The sequence below is a fragment of the Cavia porcellus genome, unplaced genomic scaffold (genome assembly GCF_034190915.1).
Source record: "Cavia porcellus strain 051 isolate PalLab524CR breed Dunkin Hartley unplaced genomic scaffold, mCavPor4.1 scaffold_17, whole genome shotgun sequence".
Taxonomy (NCBI): domain Eukaryota; kingdom Metazoa; phylum Chordata; class Mammalia; order Rodentia; family Caviidae; genus Cavia; species Cavia porcellus.
This window is the reverse complement of record NW_026947500.1, coordinates 70,097,625-70,122,363: the sequence shown is the minus strand read 5'-3', so window position 1 is coordinate 70,122,363 and position 24,739 is coordinate 70,097,625. Positions and strand designations below refer to the sequence as shown.

The window sequence follows — 24,739 nt, the reverse complement described above, 5'->3', positions numbered from 1 at the left end:
TGGGGCCGTCCTGGCATGACCAATTAGGATCTTCCCCAGAATCCCCTCCTCTTTGGGGGTGTGGCCGGACAGTCTGGATCCGACTTTGAAGGGTTTGGGCTGCCTGCTTGCCCCAAGGTGGGCTGTGAGGAACCTCCGCCTCCGGGGACGGGGATCAGGATGGGACTCCCCCCTGCGCAGACTTTGCCTTCTCCCTCTACCTGAGGAAGAGCCCTTCGGGGTGGGGTGAGTGCCTTAGGCCCCCCGTCTGACCCCTTGGGGCCTCTCCACAACAGGCGAGAAGTCGGTGCAGCTTGTCATGGAGTACGTGCCGCTGGGCAGCCTCCGAGATTACCTGCCCCGGCACAGCGTCGGCCTTGCCCAGCTGCTGCTGTTTGCCCAGCAGATCTGCGAGGTGGGCCGGCTCCCCCCTGCTCCCCAAGCCCGCCACGCTGCTGCTCCTGTTTCCCGAACCGAGTCTCCGGCCTCTGCCTGGGGTCCTGTTCATCTGACTCCGCCCTCGGGCGCACCCCCTAACTCGCTTTTGTGGCCACGCCCAGCCCCTCCCAGTTCCCGCGCTCCTCTGTGGGACCCGCCTCCGCTATCTAGTTCCTTCTTCCGTTGCTTGGCGCCACCAGCCAGCCGCCCTGCTTTCCCAGGTGGCCGGGTCTCCAGGCTTCACCTGACTGTCGCCCAGCCATCCTGCCGCCTGGGTGCTGCACCCCGCTTTCCTGATGGTGCCCTGCCCCGCCCCGCCCCAGGGCATGGCCTATCTGCACGCCCAGCACTACATCCACCGCGACCTGGCCGCGCGCAATGTGCTGCTGGACAACGACAGGCTCGTCAAGATCGGGGACTTCGGCCTGGCCAAGGCTGTGCCTGAAGGCCACGAGTACTACCACGTGCGCGAGGACGGGGACAGCCCCGTGTTCTGGTGACCAGGCGGAGCGCGGCCTGGGGGTGGGGGTATCCCCGAGTCACTGAGAAAAGGCCAGGTGCCCGCAGCGGATGCTGGGTGGCAGGGTGCTCCCCATGGACCTGGGAGGGGCCTCGGGTGGGACCAGGCTGAGGGCAGGGCCATCTTGGATTGTCCCCAAGACCCTATAGGGTCCCAAATAGGATGAGAGACCTTCAGACCCCCTGAGCTTGAATCCAGTCCCCAGACCTGAGCGCCCCTTTTCCCCAGGTACGCCCCTGAGTGCCTCAAAGAGTGTAAGTTCTACTATGCGTCCGACGTCTGGTCCTTCGGTGTCACGCTGTATGAGCTGCTGACGTACTGTGACTCCAGGCAGAGCCCGCCCTCGGTGAGAGCCAGGCCTGTGCCCCTCATTCGAGTTCTTGGAGTGAGGGTGGGGGATTAGGAAGGCAAAAGCGAAGCCCTGCGCTCCGCTCTAGTGATGCTTTTCCCGCCACAGCCTGATCTGGAAGATGGGCTGCTTGAAGGGTAGGAGGGGTGCTAGGGATTGAACCCAGGGTCTGAACACTGAGCTACATCTTCAGCAGAAATTTTTACTTTTTATTTTAAGACATAGTCTTGGTAAATTGGTCAGGCAGGCTCAGTCTTGCAATCCTCCTGCCTCAGCCTCCCAAAGGCTGAGACAGGTGGGTACCATTACTCTTACAGCAGGGCTGTGTAACAGAAACGCTGTTGAAATGATGAGGACCAAGGGTCTTCCTTTATCCCTCCCCCCGCACATAAACCCCAGGACTTTATCTGATTGGCCTAACTTGGCTCATGTATCCACTTTCTAGCCAATCACTGCTTATCCGTGGGTTTCAGTGATTGGCCAGGCCTGGGTTAGGGGCAGGGCTAAGCAAGATGTATTTAATGAAGAAAAAACTTGTGCCTTCCTTGGAAGCTTTCTACACAGCTATAATCCAGCTACTCCAGAGACTAAGGCAAGATGATTGCTTGAGTCTAGGACTCACAAAAGCAATCTGGGCAACATAATGAAAACCTCATTTCAAGAAATTAATTACAAACAAGGCCTGGTGGCTCATGCTTGTACCCCAGCACTCAGGAGACTGAGGCAAGAGGATCGCTGCAATGTTTAGGCCAGCCTGGGCTACAAAGTGAGCTCAAGACCAGCCTGAACTGCATTAGCGAGACCCTGTCTCAAAAAAAGACCGGAAAAAAAAAAAAAAACTTACAGAAATCTTTAGTCCTCAGAATTCAAACCCACTTCCTGAGAAGCTTTCTAACAGCAAGCCTGTGACTGAGGCTTACTCCCCGTTAATTTTTGTAACTTTATCCCAACCTAAAGTGGTAGATGTGGTTAGGGTTAGCATCCCATTTCAGGAATGAGAAACTGAGGCCCAGAGAGGCTTGGTGAGAAATCCAAAATCACACAGCTGAGAAGTGTTGAGGTGGGATTAGAACTTGTGACCTTGGAATCCCAGGCTCTTGGCCTCTGCCTGGTGGTCTTTGCTGCCTCAGGGGGAAAAAAAGAAAAAAAAAAAAGCTCATGTGGCTTGTACCTAGAAATTCATGGAGCTCATAGGCGTCACCCAGGGCCAGATGACTGTGCTGAGGCTCACGGAGTTGCTGGAACAAGGAGAGAGGTTGCCCCGGCCAGACAGATGTCCCCCGGAGGTGAGCCGCCCCGCCCTGTCCGTTTCCCAGACTGAGCTGGCAGGAAGCAGCAGTCTTGCAGCCCGCTTCTCCTCCGCCAGATCTATCTCCTCATGAAGAACTGCTGGGAAGCCCAGGCCTCCTTCCGGCCCACCTTCCAGAACCTGGTTCCCATCCTCAAGTCGGAGCAGGAGAAACACCAGGGCCAGGCCGCCTCCGTGTTCACTGTGTGCTGAGGCCTTGGGCAGCCTGCTCCCCATGGCTCCAAGCTGTCCTGGCAGAGGCGAGGACCTGAGAGCAGGAGGCCAGCCTGGCTCGCCCCCAAGGTGGACTCCATCTGCACTGGTGCTGTGACCCCAAGGCACCCAGGATGGATGGGGGCTGAGCAGGCCTTCTGCCGGAGACTGACACACAGGACCCGCTGTCTCCGCGGGCCTCAGATAAGCTCCTCTTCCACCCCTGGTGCCTGTGGTCCTTGTGGCCGGCAGCTGAGGATAACATTGTGGACTGCAGTGAGGAGAGGTCGCTGTTAAACTTCTTGCTGTGGTGTGCAGGGGGACAGCTGTGGGCTCAGGCCAGCCCAGAATGCATAACAAAACCCTGTGTCAAAAATAAATTTTTTTTTTTTATCGGTACCTGGGATCGAGTTCACAACCGCCTGCTTACAAGGCAGGTGCCTATGTCACTGAGCTAAATCCCCAGCCCCAAGATAAATTATTTTTAAAGGTCTGAGGATGTAACTCAGTGCAGAGGTCTAGGGTTCCATCCCCAGCACGAAAAATTAAACAAAAAAACCGAAACCACCACCCCTGCGTGCACCTGTACCAGGTACACAGGTGGCAGATGGCGGTGCCCAGTAATTCCTGCTACATGTACAGAGCCCCCACAGGCCCACGTGCCTCACCAATTTGACTGCCAGGGTTGACCTTTCCTTGCTGTGTGACCTCAGAGCATTGTGTAACTTCTCTGGGCCTCCCTCCAGCCCTGGGATGGCCCAGCTAGCTACCTCACAGGACTGATGTGCACTGTCCATGAGGTGGCCCTGGCCCATAAATACTGCTCAGCAGAGCGACCTGTAGATTGGTGCTTAATAAACATAGGATATTGTTGTTACTCCGTTTTGTCTTGGTTTTTGTTTTTTATTGATACAGGGTCTTGCTATGTAGTCCATGGTACCCAGCCAGGCCTGGAGCTCACAGTGATCTTCCTGCCTCAGCCTCCTGAGTGCCGGGGTGACAGATGTGTGGTGGACTTCTTGACCCCTTATGGCACTTAGGGGAGCTGCCATAGCATCAAAAGCCGGGGGAGGAGCCTGGCGTTATAATGGCATAGTCAGTGACGTGGGAATTGGGGCCGCTGAAGTGCAGGTGAGTGCCCAGAGCCTTCTCTGTGTAAACTGGGTGAGCTGCTTACCTGTTCCCTTTGTGTTCGGACCTGGCAATTCTGGGCCTGGGTTAAAGTTTAACTCAGAGGGTGGCTCTGGTGCACCCCATCACCCTGGCAGCCACCTGGAGATATGAAGCCCTTTCAGACTGGCATCTGCGTAAGCACCTGCCTGGCAAGCGTGAATTTGATCCCCAGTACCAAAAAAAAACCCAAAACAGACTGGCTTCTGTGACCTAATGAAATACAAACTTCCGTTTCTTTCGTTTGTTTCTGTAGCTTGCGAGCTCATTTCTAGTGTTGCTTTTCTCCTCCTCCTCCCGCTCTCCTTGTCTCCCTGTGCCTGGGACTGCGGTGATAGGCAGGAACCCACGGCCTCACACACACTGGGCAGAGCTCTGGCACTAACCCCCCAGCCCTGCTTAAATTTTTATTTTCAAACAGCTTCTCTAGCACTCGGGAGGCTGAGGCAGGAGGATCCTTGTGAGTTCGAGACCATCCTGGGCTACAAAGTGAGCCCAAGGCCAGCCTGACAAGACCCTGTCTCAAAAAGACAGATAAAAAAGTAAATACCCGGACTGGGCTCCACCTTGCAGTCCTGCTTCGGCCCCGAGTGACCGGGATGACAGGCGTCCACCTCCACTGTGGTTTTTCATTTTTAGCACTGAGTGACACTGCGCTGTCAGGATGTGCCACAGTTTACCCATTCCCCGCCTGAAAGACACCCTGGTGACTTCTAAGTTTTGGCAGTTATGCGTAAAGCCACAATCGGTGCCCACATGCAGGGTTTCCTGTGGATTTAGTTTCTTTTCAAAACTTTCATTATGCATAATTTAAAGTGTGCTTAAGAGTTGGGAGAAACGGGGTGACACTGTGCACGCACCTGTCAGCTCTGCACTCAGGAGGCCGAGGCAGGTGCTGCATAACAAGTTCAAGGCCAGCTTGAGCTACAGAGTGAAACTGTCTCAAAAAGAAGTAGAAAAAATGTAATGAAACTATATCTTAATCATCAGCTGGCTAATAATTTCCAACCCCTACAACCAGTCTTGTTTTTAGAGAAAAGGTCTTGCTATAGAATCCCGGTTGACCTTGAACTCCTAGGCTCAGGAGATTCTCCTGCCTCAGCTTCACAGGTAGCTGGAACTGCAGGTCTCTGCCACCTTTGCTAAGTTGTACTCTCTCTCTCCCTCCTTCTCTTCCCTTTCTCCCCTCCCTTCTTTGTTTTGGTTCTGGGAATGGAGTCCACAGCTGGGTGGTTTTTCTGTTTTCTTTTGGTACCGGGGATCGAACTCACAACCTCGTGCTTGCAAGGCAGGTGCTTATGCCACTGAGCTAAATCCCCAGCCCCCCTGAATAATTTATCTATCTTTCTTTCTCACTTTATTTTTTGTAAGACACGATCTCACTGTATAGTCAGACTGGCCTTGAACTCACTGTGGAGCCCAAGCTGCTCTCGAACTCAGGGCCGTCCTCCTGCCCCACCTCCTGAGTGCTGGGATGACAGGTGTGTGCCACCATGCCTGGCAGTCCCTGGATAATTTTGAAGCAAATTTCAGACATCATTATCATTGTGTTTATAAGCGCTTCAACACGTATCTCACAAACACATAACCAGGGGCTGGGACACAGCTCAGCAGCACAGCGCTGCCTCGCAAGCGAGCGTGGCGAGTTCAGTTCCTGGTGTGGGGTGTGTGTGTATATACCCACGAGCTGTAATGACAGTGCTGTGCCAGCACACAAAGAATTCGACCGTGAGGAGCCAGGCGTGGTGGCGCACTCCTCTAACCCTGGCGCTTATGCCACTAAGCTAAACCACCGGCCACTTTGGGTTTTGTTTTTTTTTTTTTTTTTTTTTTTTTTGAAACATGTTCTTCCCATGTGGTTCAGGCTGGCCCTCGAACACTTTGTAGCCCAGGCTGGCTGGCCGCCCACAGCAATCCGCCTGCCTCACCTCCGGAACGCTGGGAGTCCAGGCATGCGCCACCTCTTCTGTCTCTTAGAGGTGCAGTTGGGAATGGTGAAAAAGTTCTGGAAATAAGAGTGGTGTTGGAGGGCTGGGGGTTTAGCTCAGCGGCATAAGCGCCTGCCTTGCAAGCAGACAGTCGTGAGTTCAATCCCTGGTACCGATAAAACCGAAAAAGACCAAAAAAAGAGTGGTATTGGAGGACCAGGGCTATAGTTCAGGGGCACAGTGCCCGCCTGGCAAGTGCAAGGCTAAGTTCGATCCCTGATCCAAAAAAAAAGTGATACTGGTTAAGCACCAATGTGACGGTATTAATAAATGCTACTGAACTGTACAGTGAAAGCAAGCCCAGCTTGGTGGTGCATGCATCTAGCACTCTGGGAGGCTGAGGCAGGAGGGTGGCAGGTTCAGTCTACACCCAGCGTAGGAAATCCTAAGTACAGAGAAGACAAAGAAACCGAAACAAAAGGAAATCTTACCTTTTGGCCTCAAAGGGGGAGACCTCTTGTTAACTTCCTCTCTGAGTCAGTCCCACACCCTGTGCCCAAATTCCCCCGGAAGACACTCACCCAGCTGGGGACAGAAAGCATCTGCCTGTTTTCTGAGCGTTTCCTACAGGCCCCTCTGGGAGCCGGCTGTGCAGCTGAGAGCCCCCCTGTCCTGCTGGTGGACCCTGGCCCCCGTCCGAGGCTCGGGGCTTCCTCTCCCTGCCCCTTCAGGCAAAGTGCAGCGCTGCTTGTGCAATCCTTGCCGCTCATTTCCGCCTCCCCGGCCCACGGGCAACTTCTCAGGCCACCATGATGCCTGCCAGGCTGCTGTGGGGAACCTGCGTGATCCCGTGGATCTCCGTCGTGCTGCTGTGTCTGCTGGCCCAAGGTGAGGTGCTGGGCTGGGAGGGCCGGGGCTGGGCCTTAGCCAGGGTCCCCAGCAGCCCAAAGGGAAGCCTCTCTCACTGGCCGAGCGAGCGACACCCAGGCCTCGGGTGACAGGGAACTCTTCCGTTATACTCAGACCTGACTAGGGCTCCTCCGGCAGCAGCAAGAAAGCGCTGAATCCTACACTGAGCCCCAGCCTGGTCAGATCCCTGCTGCTGACGTGTGCGCCCACAGCACACGTGTCATGGCGCTCTCCGTTCTGCAACGCTGCCCTCACTACCCCAGCACTGGCCTCTGCCGTTCCTGCTTCTGAGATCACTTTCCCTTTCTCCTGGCCAGCTGGCCACAGGACCTGGTGCGGTGGTGCACGCCCATCGTCCCAGCACTCCAGAGGCTGAGGCAGGAGGATCCCTGAGAGTTCCAAGCCAGCCTGGGCTGCATAGTGAGTTCAAGGCCAGCCTGGACTGCTCAGTGAGACCCTGTCTAAAGCAAACCATGGCCAGGTGGCCTCCTCTTCATGGAGGGTGCCTTCCCTGATCACTTCCTGTTGGCTGGGTCATCTTCCCAGCCTCACTGAGCGCTGCCCGTCCCTCGTTGATTCTGCCTTCCTCACGCATGGAGGGAGGTGGCACCTGCTGCTGAGTAGATTGTGGGCAACGGAAAAACCACAGTTCGCCGTCCTCGTGTTCCTCCAGGTCCCCAGGGGCAGAAGTTCCAGCTGCACCTGGAGTCCCCAGCCGCGGTGCCTGCTGCTGGTGGCCCTGTCTTGGTTAACTGCAGCGCCGGCTGCCCCAGCCCTTCACTCCTCGGACTGGAGACATCCCTGCCGAAGCAGCTCAACGGCAGCGGCCCAGGCTAGGCAACTTTCTGGCTCAGCAATTTAACTGAAGACAGCACCATCATATGCTCTGCCCTGTGCGGCAGCTCGCAAGTGACAGCCTCCTCCAACATCACTGTGTACAGTAGGTGGCCGTGCCTGGGGGTGGAGGCCAGGGGTCACCCCGTACACTAGGGCAGCAGCTGCAAAATACATCAATTACCGGAGTATCAGTAGATCTTTTCAAAATCGTTCATTGCCAGATGTGGTAGCGCATGCCTCTCCCAGCACTTGGGAGGCTGAGACAGGAGGATCAGTGCAAAATTTAAGGCCAGGCTGGATTACATAGTAAATTTAGGACTAGCCTGAACTCTATAACAAGACTCCCACTCAAAAAAATATTTTTTATTGATTATTTATGAATTTACTTATTTTCAGTGCCAGGAATCAAGCTCAAGGCCTCAGGCACGCTAGGCAAGTGCTCTGTTGTTAAGCTGCACTGAGCCCCCAAATCCCTGCTCTCCGTAGATGAATCCTTTCTCTGCCCTGTCACTGGTTTCTTAAGGACCATTCCAGTTTCTCAGCATTTACAAGCACAGAAGAAGCCAGGGGTGTTGGTGCACTCTTGCAATCCCAGCACTCTTGGAGGCAGAGGCAGGAGGATCACACACTCAAGGCCCATCAGGGCAATTTAGCCATTTGGTGAGGTTCTTGCCTGTAAGCCAGGTATTTAGCAGTCTTGGTGGAAGGAAGATGCAAGTTAAAGGCCAGCCTGGGGAACTTGGCAACACTAGCTCAAAACAAGACCAAACAACTCAAACAGGGCCAGCTGCTAACTGCCCTTGTCCGCTTCTTCTCTGTTAGGGTTTCCAGAGCGGGTGGAGCTGGGCCGCCTGCCGCCCTGGCAGCCCGTGAGTGAGAACCTCACCCTGCGATGCCTCATAATGGGTGGAGCACCCCGGGACAGGCTCACCGCGGTGCTGCTATGGGACCAGGAGGAGCTGAGCAGGCAGCAGGTCGTCGGGGAGCCTGGGGAGGTCACAGCCACGGTGCAGGTGGGCAGAGATGACCATGGCGCCAACTTCTCGTGCCGCACGGAGCTGGACCTCCGACCTGAAGGCCTAGAGCTCTTTGTGAACACCTCGGCCGCCAGGCAGCTCCGGACATTTGGTGAGGCGCTGCAGAAGTGGGCTCGGAGGGAGGGGACTCTTGGGAAACAGAGGTCCTTGGAAGGGGAGTGACGCTTGCTGAAATTCACGTCACTTTGGAAAGAGGTCAGTGTCCACCTATCATCCCCGCATTAGGGAAGCTGAGGCAGGAGGATCCCCATGAGCTCAAGGCCAGTCTCCGCTTCATAGTCAGACCCTGCCTCAAAAACAAAACAAAACAAAACCAAATACAGTAAATACATCCAAGGATCCTGTTGTAGAGATGACGTTGTCCCTCTTAGCCACCTGCTTACATCTATCCTTCTCCTCAGCCCTGCCGGTGACTGCGCCGCACCTGCTGGCCCCCAGGTCCTTGGAGGTGGGCATGAAGGTGCCAGTGAATTGTGTTCTGGATGGGCTTTTCCCAGCCTCCGAGGCCCAGGTGCACCTTTCGATGGGGAACCAGATGCTGACTACTGTAGTTACAAGGGATGGTGACCTGGTCAAGGCCTCGGCCACTGTGTGCTTGGATCAGGAGGGGACGCAGAAGATCAGCTGCAACATGACCCTGGGAGGCGTGAGTCACTATGCCCAGACTTTGACAACAGTCTACTGTAAGAGGGGGTGTGGTGAAGGGCGTGGCCTAAAACCCCGGGGCGTGGCTTCCCGGCCAAGGGCGGAGCGTATGGGGGCGGATACTACATAGCATGAACAGCCGAAAGTCAGGGTTTGAGCTGCCCAAACAGAATTGCAGTATAGGCAAGGCCTGGGTAACCTGAAAAGTATTTCGCAAGCGCCCCAAATTGGGGAGGGGGTGCCAAAGAACTGCTTCTTTGTTCACCCAGTAGGAAAGGTATAGGAGGAGGGCACAGCTGGACCCAGAGGATGGTCACGGTGACCAAGTCCATGGGCAATGCCCTGCCAAAACTTTAGGCTTCCCGGCGCCCAATCTGAGCCTGAGCGAGACCAGGGTCACCAAGGGGTCCACAGTGAATGTGACCTGCACGGCCGGATCCCAAGCCCAGGTCATACTGGATGGAATCAGGGCCCCATCTCCGGGGAAACCTGCCCAGCTTCAGCTAACTGCCACTGACAGCGACGACGGACGCCACTTCATATGCAACGCCACTCTCGAGGTAGCTGGAGAGCTTGTATATAAAAGCACGGCTGTCCAGCTGCATGTCCTGAGTGAGTTGGTCACTTTAACCTTTTAAATCTTTATTGCCTTATCTTAACTTTCCCCTGCCGTCTCAAGGGTTTGGGGTATCCAATAATCTGGTGGTTACACAGAGCATCTCAGCCAGGTGTGGTGGCACACTGTTATCCCAGCACTCGGGAGGCTGAGGCAGGAGGATCGCCAGGAGTTTGACTGGAGTATGTAGGAAGGTCTTTCTTGTCTTGAAAAAACAAAAAGACTGATCAGGCCAAATGTCCCCACTACATGCAGTGCAGAGACTACACTATTCTATTGCACGGTCAGGACCTCGGCAACCCAACCTCGAGGCTGTTTGCCAGGAGGCTCCGGGCATGCGGTACCCCTCGGTATCCTGCTCCTTGTCGCACTACAAAGTCAGTTACCACTGCCAGGAGGCCAAGCTGCGGGACAAGGAGCCAAAGAAGCGCCCTGGCTCTGGAGAAGGAAGCCCACGGGGGTCCAGAGACGAATATTTACTCCCAGCTTTCTCTGCGCAGATTCGAAGTTCTCTTCGGTCTCCATCATCATGATAGTGCTAGCTGTCCTGGGCGTGGTCATTATCTCAGGGGCCTTACTATGTGTCTTCGGGAAGCAGAAACGGTGCGACATCTACCACGTGACGCAGCAAAGCAACTCGGTGCCCCTGACGGCTAGGGAGCCTGAAGACACAACGGGGGAAGAGGCGTCCTGAGCTGGGGGATGTCGGGATTCTGGGACAAAGACAACCGGGACTTTGGCTGTACCCTGGAATTTCCCACCAATAAAGCCTTTAAACTCCGTAGTCTGGTTGGCGTCCATACGCGCCACTGGGCTCTCTCCACCACTCCACGCTTCTACTGAATGGCAGTGAGGCTTACGGAAGGGGGCGGTGTCTATGGCGACCCTGACGCGTCCCCTATTCTGAGAGGCTGGCTGGGCTTTCGCCAATGGGCTGGAAGGCTCTGGAGGGAGGCGGGGATTCTCTCGACCAATCGGTAGGCTCGTACTCTTTGCCGCTCTATGCCGCTCCGCCCTGTCTCGCTGGTCCCAGAAGGCGCCGGGTTTCCCAAGATGGCGGCCGACGTGTCCGTTACTCACCGGCCCCCGCTAAGCCCGGAGCCTGGGGCCGAGGCTGAAGCCACCGAGACCACAGAGCGCCGGGCGCCTGAAGAAGAGCTGCTGCCGCTAGATCCAGAAGAGATCCGGAAACGCCTGGAACACACCGAAAGACAGTTTCGTAACCGCCGCAAGATACTGATCCGGGGCCTCCCGGGGGACGTGACCAACCAGGTATGGGGGGGCGGTGTGAGAGCGTGGCGGGAAATACCACCGTGCGCGTGCGCGGGGGAAACCAGGCGACACCAGTGGCGGCATCTGTGAAGGGGGAGCGTCAGCAGGGGCGTCCCGGCGCGGGTTACTGGCGGGGTTGGGAGAGACCAAGAACGAACGATTTGTGGGGGGTCGTGGAGAAGGGAGAAACCAACTTTGGACTGAGGGAGACCGTTGCTAGGGGCGACCACTAGCTTGGGCGAGACTGAGTGGTTAAAGGGGGCGGGCAGTTTTGGACTAGCTAAGGGGATCGTGAATGGGCTGCCAAGTTGGGAAAAGTGGAAATGGGATTCCAGGTGAGTCCATCTCGGATTGTACTTTTCCCCAGTTGCCTATTCCGGCATGGCGGGGACCATATAGCCAGAAGTTTCCGGGTTAGTGTATGTGCCCTTCCCTATCACGCACTGATGGACTTTTCTGGGAGAGAGCCGGAAGTTGGGGAAGCCTTCTCCGAAAAGGATTTGGGAAAATGAGGTTTCCTGCTAGCCTTTTTCAAATCTCCAGAAAAGCGAAGGGGGTGATCTGTGGAGCTTCTCTTGGCTAATCTTGCAGCCAGGAGCGCCCTTGTCTTGGGATTGACTTGGGGCACGGCTCCCCAATGCTCTTTGGACCCAGCGAAATGCCATATATGCTGCCCTGCCCTGCCCTGCCCTGCCCTGCCCTGCTTCAGTGAGATGGTGAGGTTTCTGCTTCTGGGAGTCCCCACTCTCTAGCCCCCCAACATATCAACCATTGGCCTTCTTGAACCCACAGGTGGGCACTGGCTAGTGGGGCCCTAAAGGTCTTAGGCGGTTATGATTTGGGGACAGATCCTGGGCAAGAGGCTACCATGCATGTTCCGATTTGTTTCTGGAGCCACAAGCCCAGGGCTTCACCCTCAAAGTCCGCAGATAAGAAGGTGACCCTCAAAAAGGAGCAGGTCAGTGAGTTGAGCGAGCTGCCCAATGTGGGCTTTTTAGTGCCTGTGCTCCCTGGCAGGGCAACCCTGAGTGACGCTCCTGCTGCTGCCCTGACTAACTCTGCAGCATGTTTCTTCTCTGAGCCTCAGTTTCCTCACTTCCAAAATTGATTGGTGGTTCTATAACTATGGAGTTTGGAAACATTAAATTTTGCAAACAGAGGCTCAGTAATAAAAGACTCAGCAGATTCCCTGAAGGTGGAGTGTTAGGAGCCCGTAATCCCACCTCTGCAGTGTTGGCTTAATGGCCTTGAGCAAATAATGTGGCCACTCATTTGCAAGATAGGGGTGGTTGCTTGCCTGCCTGGGCGGCTGAGCCACGGTCGCCAAGCCACTGATGGCTGCCTTGGGTCACTGACCGCTGCCCTGGGTCGTTCCCTGCCATCCCTAGTAACATCTTGTCCTCTGGCTTCGTTTCCTGCAGGAAGTACACGATCTGCTCAGCGACTATGAGCTCAAGTACTGTTTTGTGGACAAATACAAAGGGACAGGTATGTGTGGCCCAGGGTGAACCAGGGCAGGTGGTGGCAGTCCCTAAAGATTAGAGGATCCTGGCTCACTGCCTCCTGAACTGTGTTCCCGATGCTACCCTTGATCATTGCACCAAGGCATCGTAGCTGGCATCCTAGACGCACCTCTTGAGGGGGAGGCACCCCTCAGGTTTTCTTCTAGACCAGGCTCACCTTCTCCCTACCCCACTTTGCCCAGGTGACCAGTCACCAGGCCTGTCTGCTTTTCTTTGAAGCTGCTTTGCTTGGTCCCTGTCCCCTCTGTCTCTGCCTCCCTCGTGCCTCGATGCCTCCCACACTTCATGCTCTCACCTGCCTTCCCCAGGGGCTCCATCAGATCAAACCTGACCTGATCGTTTTCCTCCTCTCAAAACTGAGAGGTGGGCAGGAGCCTTTGCTGTGAATCTGACATGGTGTGAGCATGTCCCTTGGAGACCTACTCAGCAGGCCAGGAGCAGACACATGTCAGATTGGAACCTTGGTTTATCCCCATTCTGGCTGTCAGCAAGTGATAGGCGATGAATTAATGCTTTGGGTGTCTGGCCCATTCTAGAACTTGCCATCCTCCTGTCTCAGTCTCCTGAGTAGCTAGATTTGCAGGGTACACCATTGTGCCTGACTCATGTGATTTGATTTGCTTTATTTTTGAGATTAGTGTCTCACTTTTTCCCCAGACTGGCCTTGAACTTGCTCTATAGTGTGTGCTGGCTACAGTTTCATTGTACCTCAGCTTCTTGAATGCTGGGAATACAGGTGTACTCTTGATGGGTTTGACTTGGTTTTTAACAGATAGTATTTGTGTTGCCCGGGTTGGCCCTGGATCCGAGACTCAGGGCCTTCCCCTACCTCTGACTTCTAGGCATCTGGGGCTGTAGGCCAGTGCTACCGCCAGGCTGAATTTGGGAGCCAGGGTCCTCCCCCTAGAGGGATGCTGCTGAGAGGTGGTTGGGAGGCTCTGTTATTCCTGTTGGGCCAATGGGAAGATTGAGACCCAAAGCCACAAAGAGTCTGAGGCTTAAACCTCAGTCCAGCGACCAGCTTCATCCCTACCCTGGCAGGAGCATTTACACACATGGTTCTTAGGGTGCAGCCACCACATGGTGAGGGATGCAGGGGTGACCGCAGGAGGCACCAGCTTGTGCTCAGCTGTCCAGAGCAGCTGGGGGCTGGATGTCCTGATTGCCTGTTCTGAGATCACACATGCTTTGGAGGGCATGGGTTTGGGGTAGGTCCTCAGGGGCCCTGGTGACCCCGAATGCCCTCATATGCACAGCTTTCGTGACCCTGCTGAATGGGGAGCAGGCCGAGGCGGCCATCAGCGCCTTCCACCAGAGCCGCCTGCGGGATCGCGAGCTGTCGGTGCAGCTGCAGCCCACAGATGCGCTGCTGTGCGTGGCCAACCTGCCCCCGAGCCTCACCCAGGCCCAGTTCGAGGAGCTGGTACGGCCCTTCGGTAGCCTGGAACGTTGCTTCCTGGTGTACAGCGAGCACACCGGCCACTCCAAGGGGTACGGCTTCGCCGAGTACATGAAGAAGGACTCGGCTGCCCGTGCCAAGTCAGACCTGCTGGGCAAGCCGCTGGGCCCCCGCACGCTGTACGTGCACTGGACAGACGCTGGCCAGCTCACTCCAGCCCTGCTGCACTCCCATTGCCTTTGTGTGGACCGCCTGCCACCAGGCTTCAATGACGTGGACGCCCTGCGCCGGGCACTATCAGCCGTGCACGCTCCCACCTTCTGCCAGGTGAGCCCGAGGGCGGGGCCGAGGGAGCGGGTGCCCCGCAGTGTGTTGCTCTGCTCTGGTCCAGAGCAACAGAGCACAGGCAGGAATGAGGACCTGGGCGGGGGCCAGTCACCATTCTGTGACAGCCCAGAGAGGCATCACACGGGGGCAGGTGACCTGCCCAGGGGTACAGACAGGGAACTGTGGAATCATAGCATACAGCCCAGCTCCAGAGCCCGGGTCAGCCCGGGGCCAGCACAGGCCCAGACGGCTCTTCCTGGCTCAGCCCCTGCGCTGCCACCTGCCTCCCCCGCCCCCACGGCTGCTGCTGTCTGTTGCATAGCCGCTCTGGACCTGCGTTGAATTTGCTCAGTGGCCTTATCCTTTGGTGTGGAGGCTGAGGACCAGGGCCGAGACCTGCTGCAGGCTGTCTGTCTGTGCCTCAGTTTCCCCACTCTGAAATGAGGCTAGTATTGCTTTCTTGTTTTTTTGTTTCTTTTTTTGAGGCAGGATCTTACTGTGTAGCCCCGCCTGGCACTGACATTTGCTGCAATCCTCCTGCCTCATGGTGGGATTGGAGGCCTGTATGTGCCACCACACCTGGCTGTTTGTTTAGATAAGGTCTCAAACCCTAAGCCCACCTGATCCTCTTACTTCAGCCTCCTGAGTAGCTGGAGCTGTAAGTGCGTACTACATGCTGGCCTCAGGCATCCTTTCTGAGCAGGTTCCTTTGAATGGCTGCCAGTTCATTTCTCTACTTACAACATTCCCTAAGCTAGCTAGCTATTTATTTGATATTCTTTCTTTTTTCTTTCCCTGATACTAGGACTTAAATTCATAACCTCATGCCTGCCAGCTTGCCAGGCAGGCGCTGTGCCACTGAGCTGTATCTTCAAGCCCCTCTTTTTCGTCCAGTACTGGGGAATCAAACCCAGGGACTCTCTACCACTGAGCTACATCCCTAGCCATTTGTATTCTTTAAAATTTAATTTATTTATTTATTTGTCTTTTTGAGACAGAGTCTATATGCAGTTCAGGCCGACCTGGAGCTCACTTTGTAGCCCAGGCTGGTCTTGAACTTGCAGCGATCCTCCTGCCTCAGCCTGCTGAGTGCTGGGATGACAGGCATGTGCCTCCATGCCTGGCTTGTTATTTTTTTTTTTTTTTTTTTTTTAACTTTTATCGGTACCAGGGATCGAACTCAGGATTGCTTCTCACAAGGTAGGCGCTTATGCCACTGAGCTAAATCCCCAGCCCCGTGGCTTGTTATTTTTAAAATTTATTTTATTTTTAAATTTTGAGACTGAGTCTCCCTAACTTGCATAGGTGGGAATCAAAGGGAACAGCTTCCCTAAATGCTAGGACTTTGGCACACACCACCATGCCTGGCTCCCCGGTGTTGATTGAGTCATTTGTTTACATGGTGGAACCCAGAGCCTCACACATGCGGGGCAGGAGCAGACCCTGAGGTGTACCCCAAGTCTTTGCTGAGCATCTGTTTAATCCTAGTTCCAACCCCACCAGACAGACCTGGTTGCCACCCGATTTCCAGATGAGGACGCAGGGTCAGGGATGGCGTGCGTGCCAGCTGCCTGGGTCAGCAGCCAGTGAGAGGCCCAGCTGACCTGGGCCCTGCACTTGAGCCAGGCGGGTGCTGCACTGATGCCCACTGGGAGCTTCTGTCCTCTCAGTAACTTTTTATTAATCAAGATAGAAGCCCTAAGGAAATCCGCAGAACCTGCTCCAAGGCCTTCTGCCAAGTGTTTACAGGCAGACTTTCATCTCTTCATTGCTGTATTACATAGTTGCTTGAAAATACTCACTACATGTGGGAGGGGTAAAACAATTTGCTATAGAAATGCACAAAGCAGTGTCACAGGCTGGAGTGTGACTGAGTGGCAGAGGAACTCAGCAGGAAGGCCCTGGCTTCCATCCCCAGCACCAAGAAAAAGTACCCGGGTACAGTGGCGCACACCTCTACCCCAGCCACCTAGGCGGCTGAGGCAGGAAGATCACAAGTTTGAGATGCTTATTTATTTATCTGTCTTTATCTACTTATTAATGTATTTGGTTCCAGGAATCAAACTCAGGACCTCACACTCCAGGCAGGCACTGTGCTGCTGAGCTGCATCCCTGGCCCAGCGTGAGGTGCACATTCATAGCAAGAGCCTATTTGAAAATAGAAAGGACAGCCGGGCGTGGGGCGTGGTGGTGCTTGCCAGGAATCCCAGCGTGAGGCTGAGGCAGGAGGATCGTTGAGAGTTAGAGACCAGCCTGGGTTACAAAGTGAGCTCAGGGCCAGGCTGAACTGCAGAGCCAGACCCTGTCTCAGAGACGGATGAAAGAAAGAGAGAGAGAAGAGAAGGAAAGGAAAGGAAAAGGAAAGAAAGGGAAGACGAGCTCCCTAACTGGAGATGCAGCTCAGCAGCAGAGTGCTTGCCCCGCACGAGGGGCCAGCTTCAGCCTCAGTAGTTTAGTACTGATGCAGAGGAAAGCAGGTACCCCACGACTCGGCATGTTTTGGATGTTCTGGAAAAGTTTGTTTGGCTTATTTTTGTGACCAGGCAGTGGGTCACATTTCAGCATCAGCACATCCCGAAGGTCAGGTGGCAGTGGCTGCCAAGCCCCTGCGACGTCTCTGCCTGACCCTGCTCCAGAAAAATTGCACAGAATGGGCCTCCCTCCTCTGAGAATCCGAAACAGGAAACGCTCTGAAACCTGCAGCTCTGTGCTTTTGAAATGGGATCTCATGTGTTGTCCAAGGCTGATTTCGAACCCTTGTGCTCAAGCAATCCTGCCTCAGCCTCCAAGTAGCTGGAGCCTCCAGTATGTATAGAGTCTGGGCTCCAAAACTTTTAGAGAATTGACATTATGCTCAAAAAGTCTCAGATTTCAAATATTTCACATTTTCCATTTTTGGAGTGGAGATGCTCAATCGCTTATGATGTCTCTGCAAATATTCCAAAATTTAGAGATGCGGTATTCTAACACTTCAGGTCCAGTGTGCGTTTCAACATGAGTGTGTATGTTTCCGCTTTCTTCTTTTCTTTCTCTTTGTTTTCCTTGGTACCAGGAATCAAACTCACGTCCTTGCGCTTGCCACGCAGGCTGCTTGCTGAGCCAGCCCGGCCCGGCCCGCTTTCCCTTTTTCCTTTTCGGATCTGGGATGCTTGCAGAGGCTGGCCTTGACCCTGTGGCAGTCCTCCTGCCTCAGCCTCTCGAGTGCTGCTGTTACAGGTGCCGCCACACCCGGCTTCCTGTTATTTTGTAATCCATTATTCTGCCTGGTTTCGTTTCTCTGCTTTGCATTGTTTGTCATTGTTGTCGTGCTGAGTATTAACCCTAGGGAGCACCACGTTATATCCACAGCCCTTTTTAATTTTATTTTCAGGTGGGCTTTCCCCGATTTTCCAGGCTGGGTTTAGACTTGCCATCCTCCTGCCTCGGCCTCCCAAGTCCACTTGCTTTATTGCTAGCCCTGTTGTGTTTCGAACAGATTTCCCTTTTGCAGCTGTATCATGCGTCATTTTAGGGGCAGTTGCCAGTCCCCTGTTGATGGACAGTCCCAAACCTGTGACCTGGGACAAGGAGGGCAGCAGTGTTTCTCAGGACAGCCATTGCCACCTGGGCCAGTCCCATGGTGGGGCACCAGCGTAGCCTCCTGTGACCCCTGCTTGGGCTTGGTGCCCTAGAAAGGAGCCTTCTTTGAGCCTCAGTTTCCACCCCTGCAGGGTTGGGTGCTGCCTCGAAGTCTGCTCCCTGTGGGGTGGCCCCACAGGGGGCTGGCACCCAGGAGATGGGTGGTGAAGCTGGGCAGGGGTGCATGGCAGCAAGGCCTCACTGACCTGGTTGACTGTGGCCTCTTTGTCTGCATCTTGCTGTCTACGATTCAAGCGTTTGGGGAGGGAGCTGTCCTGGCCACACAGCACGCGCAGCGCCCAGCAAGCCCGCCCCGGAACACGCAGGCCCAAGCCTGCAGATAAGGGGTGTGGGCCTGAGGGAGAGCACCCCTGCCTGGCTGTGACCGTGCCTCTGGGGCCGGCTGGTCAGCTCAACCCACTGGGTGTCCAGCCTGGCAGCCTCTGCTGGAGTCTCAGTGCTTGGGAATGCCAGGCGGAGTTGCTCCTCTGGCACTGGCCAGTGCCGGCGGCTGGCAGGGTGCACTGCTCTGAGCCAGGCCCCCCCTGCTGTCCCCTGCCGTGTGGCCTTGGTTGCACCAAGGGCTCAGGTGTTGCCGCTGAAGAACGTGGCAGCCTCCCGGGCTGGTCCAGGAGCAGGGCTTCTGTCCACCTCCTCGGAGGGGTGCTGTCCCCTGCAGTGCAGCATCTGATCCCTTTGGGGGGGGCGCCTCGATTTTGCGTGGTGGCTGCCCAGGCCTCAGGAATGCCTCCCCACAGCTGGCGTGTGGCCAGGACGGGCAGCTGAAGGGCTTCGCTGTGCTGGAGTACGAGACTGCCGAGATGGCCGAAGCGGCGCAGCAGCAGGCTGACGGCCTGGCCCTGGGGGGCAGCCACCTGCGCGTGTCCTTCTGTGCCCCGGGACCCCCAGGCCGCAGCATGCTGGCGGCGCTCATTGCTGCCCAAGCCACGGTGAGTGTGTGCGGGACGGGTCACAGCAGTGGGTGGGGGTGGGCTCGGAGTGTCCCTACAGCCGGGCCCTGCTCAGCTGCCCTGTCCCTCCTCAGGCCCTCAACCGTGGCAAGGGGCTCCTGCCCGAGCCCAGCATCCTGCAGCTACTCAGCAGCCTGGGCCCGTCCGCCTCCCTTCAGCTGCTGCTCAACCCGCTGCTCCACGGCGGCGCGGGGGGCAAGCAGGGTAAGCAGAGCTTCTCGCTGCACCCCTTGGAGGCCGCGGGGCCTCCTGCGCGGTGCAGCCTGCCCCTTCCAGCCCCGCCTGGGTCTCCTGCGCCATCTCAGTGAGGGATGTGTAGAACGGTGGGGGGAGGGGTGCCCAGCCGGGGACCACTGCCCACTCTCTGCGTCTCCCCAGGCCTCCTGGGCGCGCCCCCTGCCATGCCACTGCTCAGCGGACCGGCCCTGTCCACAGCATTGCTGCAGCTCGCCCTGCAGGCCCAGAGCCACAAGGTAACAGCAGGGGTTCTGCACCCCACGCTGGCAGCCCTGCCTGTCCTGCCCAGCACCTGCATGCCACCTTATGCCTCAAGGGAACTCGCCTCCACTCATGCTGGGGTCCACCTTTGCCTTTCGAGGGGGAGCTGGACACACCTATTTATAGCCCCAGACCAGTGTGGCCTGAGAAGCCCGCCCCACCGGGAGCTAGGGAAGGAAGTCCGACTCCTCCCGAACGCAGACACAGGCGCAGGCCAGGCTGGGTGGGTTGCTTTGCTGGGACGCAGCCAGTGATGTCACCATGTCTGGCGGTGACACTGACCCTGTGTGCTTGAGGCGTTATGGCACTGTGGCCAAAGTCCTCTGTGAGTATCACACACCATGTGGCTGTTGTCACACTGCACTGTGAGGAGGCTGGGCAGCCGTGGCGTGCTGGGCACACCTGGCGTGCTGGGCCCTGGGGCACCACAGGCTGAGCACGTGGGTGGCAGGTTGTCACTGGCCCGGGGAGCTCCTGCACGTGTACATGATTGCCAAGAACTTGGGGTGATGTCAGCTGCTCCCTCGTTCACCCCATTCCCATCCACAGCTTACTGTGTCTGTTCTAGAAGCCCGGGATCCTGGGAGACTCGCCCCTGGGCACCCTCCAGCCTGGGCCTCAGCCAGCCAATGCCCTCCTCGGGGACCTGTCAGCAGGTAACACTGACCTGCCTGCCCGCCTCTCCGGGGCGCCTTCCTCCCTAGGAGTGGTGAGCTCCCAGCTACGTGGCCTTGGGCCGGGGGCTCAGGCTCTCTGGGCCTCAGTCTCCTCATCTGTCAGTGAAAGTGGGGTGCCCACATCACGGGGAAGCTGGGGCGTCCTGGAGGTTGATGCACTGAGACACCTTTGATCCTTGCTGGCTCTGGGGCCCTGGGAGAAGGCCTCAGGGCTGGGTCCATGGCGACGCTCTCCTCTCTCTGCAGGGGGGGGTCTGGCCCCAGAGCTGCCGCCTCAGCGAGGAAAGCCACCACCCCTTCTGCCACCTCTGCTGGGCCCCTCTGGGGGTGACCGGGAGCCCATGGGCCTGGGTCCCCCAGCAGCCCAGCTCACCCCACCCCCTGCCCCTGTGGGGCTCCGAGGCTCAGGTCTCAGGGGCCTGCAGAAGGACAGCGTGCCCCTGCCCGCACCCCCTGGGGTAAGTAAGGCTGCACGCCGCTAGCCTCCTGCCCCGCATTCCCCCTCCCCCTGCGCCCCTGCTGAGTCCAGCCTCTGTCACAGGTCTCGCTGTTGGGGGAGCCCCCCAAGGACTACCGGATCCCCCTGAATCCCTACCTGAACCTCCACAGCCTGCTCCCAGCCAGCAGCGTGGCTGGCAAGGAGCCCCGGGGCTGGGGCTCTAGCACGAGAGGCCGCCGCCCTGCCGAGGGGCCCCTGCCCAACCCCCCAGGCCCGGGCGGAGGAGGCAGCAGTAGCGGCAGCAAAGCCTTCCCGCCCAAGTCCCTCCTGCTCAGCCCCCTGGCCAGCTCCCGCCTGCCCCCAGAGCCCGGGCTGCCCGACAGCTACGGCTTCGACTACCCCTCAGTGAGTACCGGCTGCCCCGCCCGCCATCCCTGAGCGCCGGCCCTGTGGCCCTTTTCCCAACCGATGCAGGGTAGCATCCCTAACCCTCAAATCTAAAATCCGAAAGGTCTCAAGTCCTGCACCTTTTTTTTTTCTTTTCCTTTTGAGGCAGTCTCACTAGCCCTGGCTGGCCTCAAACGCACAATCCTCCTCCTCAGCTTCCTGAATGCTGGAATTGCAGACACGTGACACATGACACATGACACTCCCCCTACACACACCTTTTGATAATACTTAGAATTGAACCTAGGGAGCACCAAGCTAGACCCCCAGCCCTTTTATTAGGGTATGGAGTCTTGCGAAGTGGCCCAGGCTGGCCTCAGTCTCCGTGGTGATCCTCCTGCCTCAGCCTCCTGGGATGGCAGGCATGTCCCACCACGCCTGCCTACTGGGGGCTGAAACTTTCTGAGCACATCTGCCCTCCTTTTGACTTCCCACACAGGCCACAGTCACAATGCAGATGCACGGAGAATCGCGTATAAAATGACCTGTTACGCATGTATGAAGTATCTGAAATGGAAATGAACTTCCCGATTCAGTTTGGGTTCTGTTGTTGAGATCTCATTATGTATATTTCAAAATCCAGAACGATGGGCTGAGGATTTAGCTCAGCGGCATAAGCACCTGCCTTGCAAGCAGGTGGCCGTCAGTTCGATCCCTGGTACTGATAAAAAAATAAATAAAATCCAGAACAATCTGAAGTCCAAACCTGAGCTGGGCTTTTGGAGGTGTGGGCATGTGTGGTCCCACAGATAGAACCCTCATGCTGAGCCTCATCTCCAGCCCTTTGTTTTTTATTTCTTGTTTTGAGCCAGGGTCTTTCTAAGTTGCCCAGGCTTGAGGCCTCCTGCCTCAGCTTCCTAGAGTGCCAAGATGAGGCGTGTGCTCTCGCGCTGCTCGTGCCAGACCAAGCATCAGGCAGGCTGCAGGGAACCTCTGGACACAGGCCCTGCACAGGTTTCCTACCTGCCTGGCAGCCTCGTGCCCTCTCAGCCTGGACAGTCTCTTCCGGACTTACCGAAGTCTGTCTCTGTCTCCTGTGAGGCCTTAGCCCTTGCTGTCTGTCTGTCTGTCTGCTGTGTCCCCTTTGATTCCTGGAGATTAGTGCCTCCGGGATCCCCCCCCCCCCCCCCCCCGGCCTCCTCCTGGTCGGAAACTGCAGACTTTCTGAGCCCCTGCGGGCCACACCTTACGTTTGATCCCGAGGGCTTAAAGCAAACCAGTAACTGTAGTAAACACCAGGGAGGGAAGTGGGTAGGGTTCCTGAGGTGCCTTGGGATCAAAATTGCCAACCATCGGGGTCATCGCGGGGACCCAGGCACCCCGTCCTGGGCAGCACACCCCCCTGGTCCATTCTAGCTGCCCCTCCTGGTCACAGTCCCCAAGGCCAAGTTTGCCTCCTGAGGGCCCTGGTGCTGCTGCGCTGCAGAACTGAGCTCAGGTGAGATTGGCACAGACTTGGCTCATGTGTCCCTGTCCCTCCCCGTCCCATTCAGGATGTGGGACCTCGGCGGCTCTTCTCCCAGCCCCGGGAGCCAAGCCTAGGGCCTCACGGACCCAGTCGACACAAGGTAAGGGGCGGCGTGTACAACCCAGCCCTGGTGCAGCAGGTAGACCTGGCTGTGTGACAGATGGCTCCGTCAGCAATGAGCACGGCACACACTTGGCACTGAGGCCCGCTGTGAGGTCTTCAGCTGGCTTCCATCTGGGGCCCACCAGCCTCTTGGCTTCAGCTCCTGAGTAGCTGGGACTGCAGGCATAGGCTGTCTGGGCTGCCTGCAGATTTTTGTTTTTTATTTCTTACATTTTGCAAGGGGTGGGTGGACATTCTCTGCCGTCATCTGGGAGCTCTGTAGGACCTCAGTGGTCCTGGTGGTCTTCCTCCTGTGGGTGGTGGGCAGTGGGCCACGAAGGAGGCTGGGATAAGCTTATCACTGACCCCACGAAGCTCGTCTGCTCGGAACTGTTCTCTGGAGGACTAAGGCCAAGCCGGCCCTCACATACCAGCTGTCCCCAGTCCTGCTGGCCAGCGCTTGTTATGGCCACTCCGAGTCCTTTGGGAGGACCCTTTGTCATCCAGCCCCTTCTCTCCGCAGATGTCCCCCCCACCCAGCGGCTTCAGTGAGCGCGGTGGCGGAGGCGGAGGGGGGCCGCTCTCCCACTTCTACTCCGGCTCACCCACCTCCTACTTCACCAGTGGCCTGCAGGCTGGCCTCAAGCAGAGCCACCTCAGTAAGGTGAGGAGCGGGTCCCGGGGCAGCCAGCACAGGCGCTGGGCCCTCAGTGCCTGGGCACAGCTGCAGGTGCAGATGTGAAACTCCACCAGCCGAGCCCCTTGCCATCCTCCCGAGGTGAGGAAGTGACCTGTGATCTCCCCTTCCTGCAGGGAGTCGGTGCCTCCCCGCTGGGCTCCGGCGAGGGGCTCCTAGGCCTCGGCCCAGGGCCCAACGGCCACAGCCACCTGCTGAAGGTGAAGGTACAGGCAGAGGGTGGGGCGCAGGTGGCTGGGTGCCCCGGCCCTGGGGCACCCCCTCACTCAGTCCCCCTGCCCTCTGTCTGCAGACCCCCCTGGGTGGCCAGAAACGCAGCTTTGCTCACCTGCTGCCCTCGCCTGAGCCCAGCCCGGAGGGCAGCTATGTGGGCCAGCACTCCCAGGGCCTGGGCGGCCACTACGCAGACTCCTACCTGAAGCGGAAGAGGATTTTCTAAGGGGCTGGCCCCGAGGACATTTGGGGCTGTGCTGTGTCGCTTTGGGGCTTTTTGGTGTTTTGTTTTGTGATTTTATTATTTTTCCCTTTCGGGTAATAGAGAACTCTCTGAAAGACTTTGCTGACCAACTGCCAGAGCCCGAGGAGTGCGGGTGCGCAGCGCTGGCCCGCCTGCAGGGAGAGGGGCCGCGGCTCCCTCTGCCCACTCCTGTCCTGCCGGGCCTGGCTGCTGCGCGGCCCTCCTGCCTTGTCACTCCTGGTTTGGGCCTTCGAGTGCCTTGGAGGTTTCCCTGACCTCCTGCGAGGATCAGAGACCGTCTCCGCCCCCTTTTTAACTCTGACAGCTGACATGTTTCCTTTTCTAATTTTTATTATTTTTTAAGCCAGCCCTTGTGACCCCCACCCCGGCTCTGATTCGTTCAAGGTCCAACCTGGTTGGGCCTCCATTCCACACTTCCAAATTCCAGCCGGCTCAGCCTCCTCTGCTGCTCGCCCTGGGCAGCGGCCCACTCTGGCCAGTGTCCTGCCTGCTCCCCTGGTCCCTGCCACCCCACCCCACCCCCGGCCTTCTGATGCCTTAAAGCTGGGTGCAGCCCCGCAGGCCAGAGCCTCTCAGACAGTGAGCTCCGGAAGCTTGACTCAGGACCAAACGGCTCTGGCCGGGGCTGGCCCCTCCATCCCCATCCCGGGATGTCTGCAGTCTGCTGGGAGCTGGCCGCCCCCGCCGAATCCCTAAGGAGACACCCCAAACCCGGCCAGAGGAGAATCCCGGACCGGCTTTCTTCTGGCCCAGTGCCAGAGACCAACAGCCCCCTGCAGACGGCGCCCGGGGTGACCCCGGGCTGGCCACCAGCTCCCCTCGCTGTCTCGGGGCCCCCCTCCCACACAGACCCTTTGCTGAATTAAAGTTTGTAAGTAAATGGTTTTAAAGAAA

The 24,739-nt window shown here is 57.0% G+C and overlaps 3 protein-coding genes and 1 long non-coding RNA gene across 15 annotated transcripts in view; 3 read left to right on the top strand and 1 right to left on the bottom strand.

The window, feature by feature from the left end:
• Tyk2 (tyrosine kinase 2) overlaps positions 1–3,664 on the top strand; it is an 18,596-nt gene extending 14,932 nt beyond the window's left edge. For 5 of the 8 annotated variants that reach the window (XM_013145400.3, XM_013145394.3, XM_063228640.1 and 2 more), the window contains 5 exons: positions 276–394; positions 741–913; positions 1,166–1,283; positions 2,462–2,572; positions 2,653–3,664. In XM_013145400.3, coding sequence (XP_013000854.1) covers positions 276–394; positions 741–913; positions 1,166–1,283; positions 2,462–2,572; positions 2,653–2,787 — 656 coding nt within the window. In that variant the 3' untranslated portion in view covers positions 2,788–3,664. Of the gene's footprint in view, positions 1–275; positions 914–1,165; positions 1,284–2,461; positions 2,573–2,652 lie in introns of those variants that run through there. The other 3 variants (XR_010040387.1, XR_010040386.1, XM_063228642.1) reach the window with 3 other exon arrangements.
• On the bottom strand, positions 1,475–6,605 carry LOC134471047 (uncharacterized). The gene is made up of 2 exons (XR_010040388.1): positions 6,467–6,605; positions 1,475–3,151 (listed from the first exon to the last, which is right to left on the bottom strand). It is a non-coding gene; the product is annotated as an uncharacterized LOC134471047 (long non-coding RNA).
• Icam3 (intercellular adhesion molecule 3) lies at positions 6,471–10,756 on the top strand. The gene is given in 6 exon segments (XM_013145369.3): positions 6,471–6,773; positions 7,468–7,734; positions 8,454–8,759; positions 9,070–9,351; positions 9,671–9,925; positions 10,430–10,756. Coding segments are annotated over 6 exon segments (1,383 nt in total). The 5' UTR covers positions 6,471–6,694; the 3' UTR covers positions 10,624–10,756.
• Positions 10,750–24,739, top strand: Raver1 (ribonucleoprotein, PTB binding 1). Of its 5 annotated transcripts, none has more exons than XM_004999216.4 (13): positions 10,756–11,201; positions 12,623–12,689; positions 13,981–14,450; positions 18,827–19,018; positions 19,114–19,243; positions 19,418–19,512; positions 20,109–20,193; positions 20,461–20,672; positions 20,756–21,058; positions 22,594–22,668; positions 23,194–23,334; positions 23,484–23,573; positions 23,660–24,739. In XM_004999216.4, exons 1-13 carry the CDS (start codon positions 10,932–10,934, stop codon positions 23,804–23,806), a joined length of 2,277 nt encoding a protein of 758 aa, XP_004999273.1. In that variant the 5' UTR covers positions 10,756–10,931; the 3' UTR covers positions 23,807–24,739. The 5 variants fall into 5 exon arrangements, with proteins under 5 accessions (XP_063084714.1, XP_004999273.1, XP_004999272.1 ...); XM_004999215.4 differs by having other exon boundaries at positions 10,761–11,201; positions 20,106–20,193; XM_003460858.5 differs by having other exon boundaries at positions 10,766–11,201; positions 20,106–20,193; positions 23,484–23,567.